Source organism: Gavialis gangeticus, unplaced genomic scaffold (genome assembly GCF_001723915.1).
Source record: "Gavialis gangeticus isolate Ggan-Ray unplaced genomic scaffold, GavGan_comp1, whole genome shotgun sequence".
Taxonomy (NCBI): domain Eukaryota; kingdom Metazoa; phylum Chordata; order Crocodylia; family Gavialidae; genus Gavialis; species Gavialis gangeticus.
This window is the reverse complement of record NW_017729031.1, coordinates 315893-330514: the sequence shown is the minus strand read 5'-3', so window position 1 is coordinate 330514 and position 14622 is coordinate 315893. Positions and strand designations below refer to the sequence as shown.

At 44.4% G+C, this 14622-nt stretch overlaps 1 protein-coding gene across 16 annotated transcripts in view; it reads right to left on the bottom strand.

The window, feature by feature from the left end:
* BAZ2B (bromodomain adjacent to zinc finger domain 2B) overlaps positions 1 to 14622 on the bottom strand; it is a 327194-nt gene that overhangs the window by 212484 nt on the left and 100088 nt on the right. For all 16 annotated transcript variants that reach the window (XM_019522327.1, XM_019522336.1, XM_019522329.1 and 13 more), the window contains exon 2: positions 4284 to 4436. In XM_019522327.1, coding sequence (XP_019377872.1) covers positions 4284 to 4434 — 151 coding nt within the window. In that variant the 5' untranslated portion in view covers positions 4435 to 4436. The remainder of the gene's footprint in view (positions 1 to 4283; positions 4437 to 14622) is intronic.

Genomic DNA, 14622 nt, shown 5'->3' with positions numbered 1-14622 from the left:
TGCCTCCTCAGCTTGCAGTTGTAGGGGAAGCAGTTAGAAAGGCCAAAGCTACCATGGAGCTGAGGATGGCATCCCAAGTTAAGGATAACAAAAAATTGTTTTTCAGATATATAGGAAGTAAAAGGAAAGCCCAGGGCGGCACAGGACCACTACTAAATGGACAAAAGCAATCAGTGACAGACAGGGGGGACAAGGCTGAACTCTTTGCCTCAGTGTTCCTAAACGAGGAGCAAAACAAGTCTCACAATGGGTTCATAGAGAGACAACAGCTGGGTGCCAGACTACCAAGCATTGACCCTGAAATGGTGCAGAGTCACTTGGAAGGACTGGATACGTTTAAGTGGGCAGGCCCAGATGAGCTCCATCCGAGGGTACTGAAGGCACTGGCCGATATCATTGCACAGCCACTGGCAAGAATATTTGAGCACTCGTGGTGCACGGGCCAGGTCCCGGAGGACTGGAAAAGGGCCAATGTAGTCCCTATTTTCAAGAAGGGAAGGAAGGAGGATCCAGGCAACTGCAGGTCAGTCAGTCTCACCTCCATCCTGGGTAAAATCTTTGAAAAGATTATTAAGGCTCATATATGTGAGAGCCCAGCAGGAAACATTATGCTGAGGGGAAACCAGCACAGGTTCGTAGCAGGTACATCATGCCTGACTAATCCAGTCTCTTTTTATGACCAAGTTACAAAACACCTGTACACAGGAGTAGGAGTAGATATCATCTACTTAGACTTCACGAAGGCTTTCAATACGGTATCCCACCCCATACTGGTGAACAAATTAAGAGGCCGTGACTTGGATGATATCACAGTCCGGTGGGTGGCAAACTGGCTAGAGGGTCATACCCAGAGAGCGGCGGTGGATGGGTTGGTATCGACCTGGCAGGATGTGGGCAGTAGGGTCCCACAGGGCTCGGTCCTTGGACCAATACTCTTCAATGCCTTCATCAGTGATTTGGATGAGGGAGTGAAGTGTACTCTGTCCAAGTTTGCAAATGATACAAAACTGTGGGGAGAAGTGGACACACCGGAGGGCAGGGAACAACTACAGGCAGACCCGGACAGGTTGGACAAAAGGGCAGAAAACAACAGAATGCATTTTAACAAGGAGAAATGCAAAGTGCTGCACCTAGGGAGGAAAAATATCCAGAACACCTACTGCCTAGGAAATGACCTGCTCAGCAGTATGGAAGTGGAAAGGGATCTAGGAGTCCTGGCAGACTCCAAGATGAACCTGAGTTGTCAGTGTGACGAAGTCATCAGCAAAACTAACTGCACTTTATCATGCATCGGCAGATGCATGACAAACAGAACCAAGGAGGTGATACTTCCCCTCTATCGGGCTCTGGTCAGACCACAGCTGGAGTACTGCATCCAGTTTTGGGCGCCACACTTCAAGAGGGATGTGGTTAACCTGGAGAGGGTCCAGAGAAGGGCCACTCATATGGTCAAGGGCTTGCAAGCCAAGCCCTACAAGAAGAGACTAGGGCGTCTGGACCTCTTCAGCCTCCACAAGAGAAGGTTGAGAGGTGACCTTGTGGCTGCCTATAAATTCATCATGAGGGCGCAGAAGAGAATTGGTGAGGCTCTACTCACCAAGGCACCCCTGGGGGTTTCAAGAAATAATGGCCATAAGCTAGCAGAGAGCAGATTTAGACTGGACACCAGGAAGAACTTTTTCACAGTTAGAATGGCCAAAATCTCGAATAGGCTCCCCAAGGGAGGTGGTGTTTTCCCCTACCCTGGGGGTCTTCAAGAGAAGGCTGGATAGGCATCTGGCTGGGGTCATCTGAACCCAGCACACTTTCCTGCCTATGCAGGGGGTCAGACTTGATGATCTATTGAGGTCCCTTCCAACCCTAACATCTATGAAACAATGAACTGATGCACATAAGAGTGTCAGGAATCATATGAGAAGGCTATAAAATATTCACAGCTGAACCTAAAGTACATGCTGCCTCAATGGACAGAGGAATATTGGATTGCCTAAAGATGACAAAAACTTGGATGCTTTGTTATCCTAAAGACAAGCACAATTTTTTTCTTGTTTAAAAAAAGCCGTTGTCATTTTATTAAACTATACAAACTCTTTCCTTAATATGAACAAATTCTACTCTGAATATACAGGGAAGTAAAGAGACGGCATATTTCTTAATGGAGAAAGCCTTTTGTCCTGGGGTCCTACAGACATACAAGTCCATTGTACTTCAAGTGATTGTGAAGTATGCAAGATAAAATATGCTAACATCCCAACCCCCAAAACAGTTGGGACATCTATAAATTAAGTGTGGGTCATTCAAGTTCATTGCAAGTTATTCCAGGGTCAGGCCTGTCAGGCTGGGTACTCTCACTGGCCACCTACTGACAGAGGAATACCACTGCAGCTTGGAGGGCTATCTGAATAAACACCTGGGCTGCTCCTGTTATGATCTGGGTTAAAACCTGAGACAACCAGAACCTCCTTATACGAGACTTCTGTTTACAGCCGCAGTATATTACAGGACACACACCACAGTAAGATGCCTCCCTACCTAGTAAACAAACAAAACAAGGGAAGTTAAACAAATGGTCAACCTTCAATGTGACAAACAGATTTATGTCACCATTGGCGATACATAGGAGGTGCACACGGGTACAGGTGCACTCTGTGAGCTTGGCAGTGCACCCCCTGCAAAAAGGGCTGCCGACGCTGCTGGCGGCACCTGCGAGCAGTCACCACTTGCCACCATCCCCCTCACCACCATGTTGGTGGTGTCTGCAAGCAACTGCCACTGGCTGTCGCCGAAGTCTGCAGGTGGTTGCCAACCGTCGTTTGCCACTCGCCACCTCCCCCCTTGCTGCTGCCACCACTGCGGCTGCCTGCGGGAACCTCCCTGCTCGCCGCCACCACCACCCCCGTCACCAACACTGCTGCCGCCACCTGTGGGCAGTCACCGTAAACTCCCAGCCTCCAGGGGCCCGTGGCGTTCATGTATGTCACATTTAAGTTAACTATCTATTCATGGAAGCTATGAAAATGAACATAGACGTCTATATTTTGGGGTGACTTTCACAGCAAAGAGTGGGAAAAGAACACCCTTGTATTTTTTATTCAAATATTTGTAGTTAGGAGTCATGTAGGGCATTCTTTTTGAGCTATTAAAAATAAATATTGTTTAGAAACATTGCATCTCAGGCTGTAACTGAGTAATGTCAGTCTGAGAAGGTGAAAAAAGCACCATTCCTAAATTAGAAGTACAGGAGTTTTTCAATTTGATCGTATAAACAATGGTTTTTAACCGGGGGGGGAGGGGGGCGGGGTCTGCAGATGTCTAAGGGGCCTGTGAAAGATGACTATGATAGATAAAAAATATGTGAATACACACACTTAATTTGAAATTTTTTAGGGATCCTCAAATTGAAAGAGGTTGAAAACTACTGCTATAAAATATAGCCAATACCACAGAAAGGAAATATGCCTGGAAAATGGTGAGTTATAAAATCAAGCTTTGAACCATGAAATTCTGTTTGGAGGACTTTGAATTTCTTAGACATCATTAGGACAGTTAACACTACTGAAATTAACAATCAGTGCAGTTACATAAACTTGGAGACAAGTGAAAAAATACTTGCAGATACAGCAAGATTTTCATATACAGATAACAAGCGTCTCCTCATTCATGCTCTTCAGGGTCTTCCTATTCAGGGAACAGCTAGTTTATCCACCCTTTCATGCTCCATAGATCATTCATGGATGCAGACAAGACAGAACACAAATTAGAATTCTGGTTGTACAACTCTCCTATGCGACTTGCCAGTTGCAGCTGGATGTTTTAGCGAAAATAATTTCAGATTATGACAGAAGGTTGTGTTGAAACAAAGCCCTTTCCAAAAACCATTAACAAATTTTTGTTAGAAGGTGCAGAATTGGGGTAGAGGCTGGATTTAATTCATACTAGGAGATGTACATTCGCTGAATACCATTGCGAATAAACCTAAACATGCTACCCTATTGTTTACTATATGTATATTTTCATGATTGTCTCTGCAATGCTAATGAGGGACCTTTAAAGTTTTCAAAACATAATTTATAAATTTGGGGGGTAACAACCTTCTACTATTAGAGGCATATAGAAGCAACTCTAGCCTCATATGTAATTTATTTTGTATATTTTTAAACAAAAGCTTTTATAGGATACATCAGTTTTATCTATTATTTTGCTTGGTCATGTAGAAAGTACAGACTTTACAAGGTCATGAAGAATACTACATGCATGTAAATCATACTACAAAGAATATTTACCGCACGTGTTGATTGCGGAGCTAAGTGATGCAGCTCCAGTGGAAAGGCTACTTTTTGAAACTGCTGAAGTGACAGAAGGTGTAGAAGATGCAGGAGATGAAGTTGCTGTGGTAGAAGAGACAGATGATGTTAACCGCTCTCCAGACTCCATATCTATTAAAAAAAACCCAAAACATAACATTAAATATTAAATTCTCCCTAAACAGAATGTAAATGACAAAGGAATTATGGTGATACCATCTCTGAGAAGGTAAATACACATACATTTAAGAGAATTAACAAAGGAATACAGTTATTAAAATACAAACTTCTAGTTTGTCAAAAATTAAATACAAATTAGGGAATCACATTTAACGACTTCTTTGCCTCCATTTTCCTGAGCAGGGACCAGAACAGCCCCCACACTAGGCCCCCCTCAGGTCCCAAGGGAGGCGCACCTAGGCCAAGGGTCAAGGAGTATCTAGTCAGGGAACTTCTGGAGGGACTGGATGTATTTAAATCAGCTGGTCTCGATGATCTCCACCCCAGAGTGCTGAGGGAATTAGTAGAGATCATTGCAGGACCCCTGGCACGGCTTTATGAGCACTCATGTTGCTCTGGTATGGTGCCAAAGGACTGGAAGAAGGCCAATGTGGTTCCCATCTTCAAAAAAGGGAGGAAGGAAGACACGGGGAACTATAGGCCAGTTAGTCTTACCCTGATCCTGGGTAAGCTTTTTGAAAGAATTATTCTGGCACATGTCCAGAAGGGCCAGCAGGGGAGATTATGCTTAGGGGCAACCAACATGGGTTCATTAGAGGCAGGTCCTGTCAGACCAACCTGGTGGCCTTCTATGACCAGGTCACAAAATCCTTAGATGAAGGGGTTGGAGTGGTCATAGTCTTCCTGGACTTTTGGAAGGCCTTCGACACTGTCTCTCACCCCATTCTCATTAAAAAACTGGGGGACTGTGGTGTCGACACCTACATGGTCAAATGGGTCACCAACCGGCTGGAGGGCCACACCCAGAGAGAGGTGGTGGATGGATCATTTTTGACCTGGAGGGATGTGGGTAGTGGGGTTCCGCAGGGCTCGGGCCCGCAATGTTCAACATCTTCATCCATGACTTGGATGACAGGGTAAAAAGCACCCTGTTCAAATTTGCTGATGACACTAAGATGTGGGGGGATGTGAGCACGCTAGAAGGGAGGAATAGGCTGCAATCAGACCTAGACAGGTTACGGGGGGGGCGGATGAGAATAGGATGGGATTCAACACTGACAAGTGCAAGGTGATGCACCTGGGGAGGAAGACCCAGCACCATACCTAGTCTGGGGAACTCCCTTCTCGTCAGTACAGAGGCAAAAAAGAATCTTGGAGTCATCATTGATGCCAAAATGAACATGGGCCAGCAGTGTGGGGATGCAGTCAGGAAGGCCAACCGCACCTTGTCATGCATCCACAGGTACATCTCAAGCAGGTCCAAGGAGGCAATACTCCCCCTCTATGTGGCACTGGTCAGGCGCAGCTGGAGTACTGCATCCGGTTCTGGGAGCCGCATTTCAAGAGGGAGGTGGACAACATGGAGAGGGTCCAGAGGAGGGACACTCGCATCATCAGGAGGCAGCAGGGCAGGCCCTACAAAGAGAGGCTACGGGACCTGAACCTATTCAGCCTCCACAAGAGAAGGCTGAGGGGGATCTAGTGACCTGTTACAAGCTAGTCAGAGGGGACCAGCAGGCACTGGGGGAGTCCCTGTTCCCCTGAGCACTCCCAGGATTGACTAGAAATAATGGTCACAAGCTGGCAGAGGGTAAACTCAGATTAGACATCAGGAGGCGCTACTTCACTGTCACGGCGCCTAGGATCTGGAACCAACTTCCAAGTGAAGTGGTGCTGGCTCCTACCCTGGGGGTCTTTAAGACAAGGCTAGACAATCACCTTGCTGGGGTCGTTTGACCCCAGTACTCTTTCCTGCCATGGCAGGGGGTTGGACTCGATCTGCTCAGGTCCTTTCCAACCCTACAAACTATGAAACATCCTGAAGAAGATGCAAAGGCAATATACATTTCTGATACTTCTATACAATCCAACTGATTTTTATATTCGGTTTTCTCTCTCTCTCTTTTTTTTTTTTTTTACTTTACTTAAATTAATATGTAGCTACACAGCAATTTGCAGCTGCCCAGTATATTGGATTAAAAGTAACTGAAACATATCACTTTTACACATTATCAACTGATACTAATACAGTTTATGGGACTTTTGAGAACTGTGGCTACTGTAAATAATTTGCTTATTTTCTTTCCCTGGTCCTTTAGGCATGACGGGGCTGATGCAGTGTAGTATAAATGTTAGGGGTGTGCAAAGTGGGCCATATTCGATTTGGATTCAGCCTGATTCGGGGGAGAGTGATTTGATTCATTGATTTGGATCACTGTTCCAATTTGATTCAGCCGAATCAGAATCTGAAGATTCGATGCTGATTTGGAGAATCAGTGATTCAGTCAGACACAGCTTTAAGTGTTTTTATCTACATACCTCGAGGTACCAGGCACGGCTTGTGAAAACTGAGATGGTGGGGCAGATGGAGCGTCCCACAGAAGTGTGGGGTCCCGAGCACACTTGGCAGCAGACCAAGTACCTCCAGACCATTTCCAGGTCTGCTGTGAAGAGCACAAGCCCCCCCACCCAGCAATTTACTATGGGGGGACCCCAGGTACCTCCTCAGACCCAGGAGGCAGCAGTCACTGAGCCAGGGGGTGGGTCCCCTGCCGAGGACCTGGAAGTGGTCCGGAAGTGCTTTTAGTCCACTTCTGGGTCTGCCGCTGAGTGTTCTGGGAAACCCCCCCCCCACGCACTCCAGCGGAACGCTATATCCGCCCCACCATCTCAGCATTCATGAGCTGCCTGGTACCCTGAGGTATGTAGAAAAATCGTTTAACGTCGTGTCTACGTCCAAATCATCAAATCTCTCCAAATCGATACAGAGGGTTCCGATTCAATTCAATTCAGAGATCTGGTCATCGAAAAGGGCGAAATCGAATCAGCGACCAAAGCTTCACACAGCCCTTATAAATGCAGCTACATCTTCAATTTCTCCATAAACTGGAGCAACTGGTTGGCTGCTTCTATCATTCTCAGTGGATGTGACTGCCATGCTTTTGGCTCACCACTGGCCATTTATTCTTCCCCTCCTCCCACTGTGCCACATTTCCAACATTTGTAACCAATAGAAGCACCTTACAGAGTTGGAGGATGCACCGTGTTAACTCCAGAAGAGCTTTTATGTTTTAGGACTCGTTCTGTTTCAGATGAGACAAAATTTCTAGGGTATGCTACAAAACTGATTTGTAAGCAACAGAGATAATTCTAGAAGATTGCAAATGTAAAGATCTTCAACCGAAGCATTAACAGGGTGGCTCTGTGTCATGGGTAGCAGCTGCACATGGGGCAGCATTAACTACCAAGGTGTTGATGATGGTGGCCTGGCCAGCTGTTGTGGCAGCTATTTTTTCACACCTTCAGCCACCCCTCCCCCCAAACAAAAAGTGGCACCTATGGACACTGCCCCAGTCAGCTCCCTTCCATTATGCTGCTGATCCTAAAATAAGTTTGTTGAGGTATTTTAATATGGCACATTGTATCACAAACTGTCTCAAGCAATGAAATAAAGTATATAAAGAAATATTTAGAAAAGCAACAAAATAATGGCCTTTTGATATGAAACATCTAAAATATAAACTGCTACAGCTAATCAAAGGCAAAAATAGAGTCGTCAGCAGGACTCAGGGACACCACATTAGCTCCAGCAATTCTGGGACTTTCTGTGAATCTACACAGAGCTTCTTGATACCCTGTAGTACTTAAATACCAATCTAGAAACCTAGCACATGGAGTACCTGAACCTGAAACTTAACATAGTTCCATCCTGTTACAGTATTTTGTGCTACTCGGGCAGTAACAGCTAAGGATTATGCTGAAAACAAGCAGTTGGTGAGTATATAACAATATCAGAGGCAAAAAGCCACACCTGGATACACAGAACCCTGGGAATACCCTGGCATTAAAACCTCCATGTGATTTCTTCAGGATTTAGCCCAGAAGTACAGGGTTTAGAGTAGATGGGATTAATTAAATGCTAACTATATTAAACAAACTGCTTAATCTTGAAGTGTCAAATTTCAATTATTTAAACTAACTGTAAGTACAGCTGTGTCTAATTGCAGATTATATTTTTTCAAAGTCCACAGAATTTTTTTAATTTTGCCTTGATTTTTTAAATGAAGATAAATGATTCAGTGCTGTTTTTCTAAGAAATTAAGCCAAGCACTAGCGGACTAGCCTTTACAAATAAATATTATATTAATGAGTGAGCATGTGTGCACTGCCAGTACATAATATTCAGAAAACCAGTTCTTAGAAGCTTGTTTGTGTTTCTAATAGCTTAGTATGCACAAAGGACACAGACTACTTTATCCAAAGGAAAAGGAAGGTAATCGGCTACCAACCCCAAATCTGCAAATACAGGTGCAATATAGATGTAATACACTAGTCTATTCAATCAATAGTTCTTATAGCTATTTAATCATTGGTAGGTTCACATGCACTGACTTGTGAATGTGATGGTCCAGAGGTATAAAAAAGCCACCTCTTCCCTGACCCTGCTCATTTTCTGTTTCCTATAAACAAACTGTAATACCCCAAAAGAAGCAGAGCATAAAGGAGGATCACCATGACTCTATAGACTCAACGTATTTGGAACACATTTGATTCCAGATAAGTAACCTATATTTCCTCCTTCTAAAGGTTACAACCTTACAGTCTTATTAATTTTAGTGGGAGTTTTGTGACCAAATCCTCTCTTCTGCTTCAAAAATCCCAACCAAAGCCCTTCTCTTGTAAGCACTCTTGACTGCTCAAAATAGGCCATTTGGGTAAGCTCTAGGCAAAGACATGTCTTTTTTGTTTAAAGTTTCTCTCAGTGGCAACAAACCAACCATATTACCTCAGGAAGGTCTTGATCCTTTCTAAGTAATGCAGGGCCCTACTGACAGCTACTGATAGCATGCTTGAGAATGCTAGCTATCAGACTCTGAGGGACCAAATTCTTGATCAAATAGGATTTGAGTCGATAGAAATATGGCTACTTTAGGTAAAAGTTGTGGATGAGGATACAGCACTACCTTATCTCCGCGTAAGAAAGATCCACAATTAGAGTGAGAATTTTATTCACTCTTTATACGTCTAAGAAGAGGCCAACACTTCAATGTTTCAAAATAAGGAGATAGCAAAATGGTTAACAAGCACCCCAAGGAGCTAGAATGCTGATGTTTTTAAAAAGTGAGGTGCAGAAGCAGAACAACTAAGAAAATGCTTTAGATGCAAGCTGTATCTACTTTAGCTAAATGGGGTTAAATTTGCAACCCTTAAAGGGGTTTGAAGACATCATAACTTACTATTATAGCTGAATCAAACTGATTTTAACCTACTGGTATAAAAAGTACTTATACAGACTATGTAGCTATATTTAAGGGCACAAAAAAGAAACCTATGGAAGCTTGAGTTACACGACAGAAGAGAACCCAATATATTAACTTCCACAAATGGAAATTCTCTAACAAGGAAACTATAATTTGATGCATCTGAGAAAGTTTTTATCTTTTAAAGAAACTCAAAACATGATCTTCACACAGAAAAGCACTGAATGAACTTATTGCTTTGATTCTTTACAGCCTGATTTATTACATAGAAACTCTGTTTGCACAGCAAGATAGCAACATCCTATCTACAAATATGGAAAAAGGAAACTAGTGTTGCTGATGTGATGATGACACAAGTTTTCAACTGCTTTACTTAGTACATGTATTTTTCCTCCAGGATAGGAAAAAAAGACAGCTTTAAAAGATGCAGGAGGTAAACATGGCAATCAACTATTGACCTCAGACTCTATGAACATGTAGCATTACTAAAATTTTAAAAGCTCCCATTTTAAATACAATACACCTTCTCAGGATTCCTGTATGTACCAATAAACAAGACACCTTCCAGATGAAGTTACTGAAGGGAAAACTCAACTGAGGAAGAACAGATGAAGATCTAATCCAAATAAGCTTCTATTTCTATAGCCAAATGCCCTTCTATGAACCTGCCATTACGCATACATACTTGAGCTGCTGTTCCATCTTTCCTTGTTCTACACCGGCAACTGACTCCCCGTGCACATTCTGCAATTGTCCTATGTGTCCAACTCTATGGTGTTTATTTAAGTCTACAAACGTCCACTACTATGGGCAAAAACATTACTCTTTATCTGACTACCAACGAAGTCCGTATTACAGATGGAACAACTAAGTCCGAACCTACCCTAATTTAATTTAAAATATACCAGATGAACAAAATGCAAACTTCCATAAATTATGGAGTAAATGCAAAGTATCCATATATTGACTAGATCAGGAGTGTCAAAGTGCTACCCTGCAGAGCCCTATCATCCAGCCCACAGTACTGGCCGTGGGTCTTGGACTGGACCCACACTTAGTATGCAGGGCCAGATCCAGCATATGTGCTGCACACAGTATTCAGGGCCAGGGCTGGAGCCCAGGGGTGCATGGCACACAGTAAACAGGGCTGCCATGCAATGCACATGGCATATGGCATTGTGGCAGGCATGTACACTGCTTGCACCGCCCATTCTGGACCACCCCGCCCGCTGAATCAGGCACACACAGCTAGCCTGTGGGCAGGCCCAATCCAGGCCACAGACCAGCTGCACGCCACAACCAACCCATGAGGCCTGATAAGTTTGATACCTCCTAGACTAAATGAATTCTTCAAGTAATATTTAAGGCTATCCATATGTTACCGTTAAAGTTTTTTCAGACTTCTAATATTAGATGCCATGAGGGAATTTTTCCTAATTAGAATTTTTAGTTCCGACATTGCTCATTGACAAAAAGAAAGACAAAATTAAACATTCATGTGTACTGCCAATCCTAGTTTATTTTTATTATTGGTTAAAACGTTTTGTGCTTTTCAATTCTTATAAAGAAAACTCTGCTCCTCTTCCTCAGTCTTCTTGAATATAATAAAAATAGTATTTAAAATACTTATTCAATCTGATAAATTTTAAAAATATGAAGTAAAAAACACCCCCCAAAAACTAACAACCTTGCATGCAATCCTGAGTTTTGATCCAAGTACTGACATTTCTGATAAAAAGGGATCTACGTTTTCTGTTTACCACAGAAAAAATGTGATAAAACCTGTTTTTTCTCTTTTAAAGGAGAAAAACATGGGAGACGGTAGGTTTCCCCTTGCAGGCTGGCAGAGTTCCAAAGCTGGAATGGGCAGGGAGCGGGACTCACTCCCATGGGAGGGACATAGCACACAAATCTGGGAGGCAAAGGCGGGCTGCCTGCTGTGGGCCACCTCCCATCTGAGCCCTGGCTGCTGCCTGTGGGAGGTGGCAGCTGCTGCAGTGGAGCAGTGTGTGGAGTCCAGCTCCCCACAGGTGGCATGGCCAGAGTGAAGCCCATCCAGCGGGGGGAGCAGATACTGTCTGCCTGCTGTGGGCTAGGGGCTCCCTGCCCTCCTGCTCTCTCCCTGGGACCTTCACAGCCCAGTGGGCGGGACCTGGCATGGCAGAGTGGGACTGGGTGGGAAAGCTCAGTGCCACCACTGCAAGCCCTGCTCTGCCATGGCAAGGTGCCCCCCACCAGCCTGGTAGCAGCAAGGGTGGCAGCATGAAGTTGTGCTCTTCGCTGCTGCTGGGTGGGCAGGGGACACCTTGCCATGGCAGCACAGAGCTCCTAGTGGCAACACCACTTCCCTGCCTGGTCCTGCTCTGCCCTGCCACACTGGGTCCTACCTACTGGACTATGGAGGCCCTGGGGGGAGGGCAGCAGGGCAGGAAGCCCCAAGCCCACAGCAAGCAGACCGTATCTGCTCCCCACACCCAATGGGTTCCACTCTGGCCATGCCACCTGTGTGCGTGTGGGGGGGGGGCTGGGCTACACGCTCTGCTCTGCCACAGCAGCTGCCACATCCCACAGGTGGGAACCAGAGCTCATGTGCTGCTTGGGGGGGCAGGGGGATGCAGACCCAGGTCCCTGGCTCCATAGCCTTGGGAGCTTGGGGACCCTCCAGCAGGGCTAGGGGTGGGGAGTGAGGCGGAAGGCACCAGCATATCAGGGCTGAGGGCTGCTCAGTGCCACAGAGCAATGGAGGGGGCAGGGAAACAGGGCAGAAAGCAGCTGCAGCTGGACTCACATGCCCCATGAAGGGGGCAGGGGAAGCTCTGATTTTCCATGATAAAAAACCAAAAAAAAACCCAAAACAAAACAAAAAACAAACAAACAAAAAAAACTTACACCAAAATTTATAGGTATTTAGATTTTATTATAGTGACTACTGGATTGCCTGTCAAGAACGATGGCAGGGATGGAGGGGACAGGCAAGGCCAGTGCCACGCTGCCAGCAAGGAGCAGGGCCAGAGGGAGGGGGAAGACTGAGGCCAGCACTGCTGCCCTTGCCCCCTGCTCCACCCACTCCATCATTCTTGATGGGAAATTTGTCCTGCACGCAGCACTGGCTAGAGCTATGCCCCCAAGACTGTTATGGACAGACACACAGACAGATGAACTAAACCCTTTATACATATAGAATTGAGGCACTGATAGGCTTCCAAGTTGCTTTAAAATTGTAAATGTATCAATAAAGTATTGTGTTCAACTGATAGCTAGCTAGATAGATAATCTACAGAGTGGCACTACATTTTAATCATGGAAAAATGTGGATTTTAAGGGTTTTAAAATCAGAGAACTTGCAAGTTTTATCAAAGAAAACCAGGATCCCTGCTGATAAATTTTGAACTTAGATAGTAACACTCTGTTCAAAGAGACATGTATAATTTTGCTTTTAAATTAAGGAAAACCTTAATTATGTTTAGTCAGTTTATTACTCTAAACCACAGCAGATGGCTGACACAGTAAGAGATAATCCCTGAAACAGTCATTACAGGGGATCAGCAATAATTAGACTTTAGCCCTAATGTCTTCCTTGACTAAAAAGTCTATGAAAGTTACAATGAACTTTACTATTCTCTTTGTAACATTCAACAAGTGTACATTTAAACTTTTGTTCTTCTCCATCAGATGTTGCCAGCTAATATTTATATTTGTTAAAATTATCCTATTAAAAATAACATACTTTAGACAATGTAAACTTGCACCAAAGAAGTTAAATTGAGAATATTTTTTTGTTTCCCAGTGTAGCAAAACCGTTTCTTTTTTTAATACACACACGTGTACACACATGTACACACACATGTATATACATATACACATATACATATATAATAGATATGCATTCCCTTCTCTTCCCTTCCCCAATTATTTCTGGCTTTTCTTTCTCTCCCTCTCTATTCCCTATAGACAAGCATAAACGAGCTCAGACTTAAGAAAAGCTTTAACATTTTTATTTTGGTAGCAAGTTTTTGGTTTTGGATAGCCACTGTTTTACACTACATTATTATTAGGTTTGTATTGATTCTTACTGCTGTATATTGTATTATTATCATTTTCATATTGATTTTTGTTTCATATGGATATTGTATGGTTCAGGCCTGTGTTTGTAAGTGAACCAAAGTAATGTTAAGTTTCCATTTTGTATGTCAAGTCTCCATCTTGTGTCCTCTGCACAGGCATCCCCTGTATTACAACTGTATGAGTCACGTGCCCCTCCCATGTAAACTGGTTCCCAGATGAATGAGAGTGATTGGGAATGACTGAAATACAATGGTAGCAGGCCTCTACTGAACGGCCTGTAATGACTGGGCCATCACAGAATCATAGAAGTCGGGTCAGAAGGGACCTTGTAGATCTTCAAGTCTGAACCCCCGCCTGGGCGGGAGAAAAACTGGACTCAAAGGAGTCCAGCCAGGTAGGCATCAAGCCTCTTCTTAAAGACCCCCAGGGTAGGAGCCAGCACCACTTCCCTTAGAAGTTGGTTCCAGATCCTAGCCGCCCTAACTGTGAAGTAGTTCTTGCGGATGTCTAATCTAAACGTACTCTCTAATAATTTGGGTCCATTATTACTTGTTATGCCAGGGGGCGCTAGGGGAAACAGTGTCTCCCCCAAACCCTTCTGGTCCCCCCTAGTGAGTTTACAGACAGTCACCAGGTCCCCCCTCAGCCTTCTCTTGTGAAGGCTGAACAGGTTTAAGTCCCACAGTCTTTCATTTTAGGGTCTGACCTGTTGTCCCCAGATCACGTGGGTGGCCCTCCTCTGGACTCTTTCAATGTTGTCCACATCCCTCCTGAAATGGGGTGCACAGAACTGGACGCAGTACTCCAGCTGT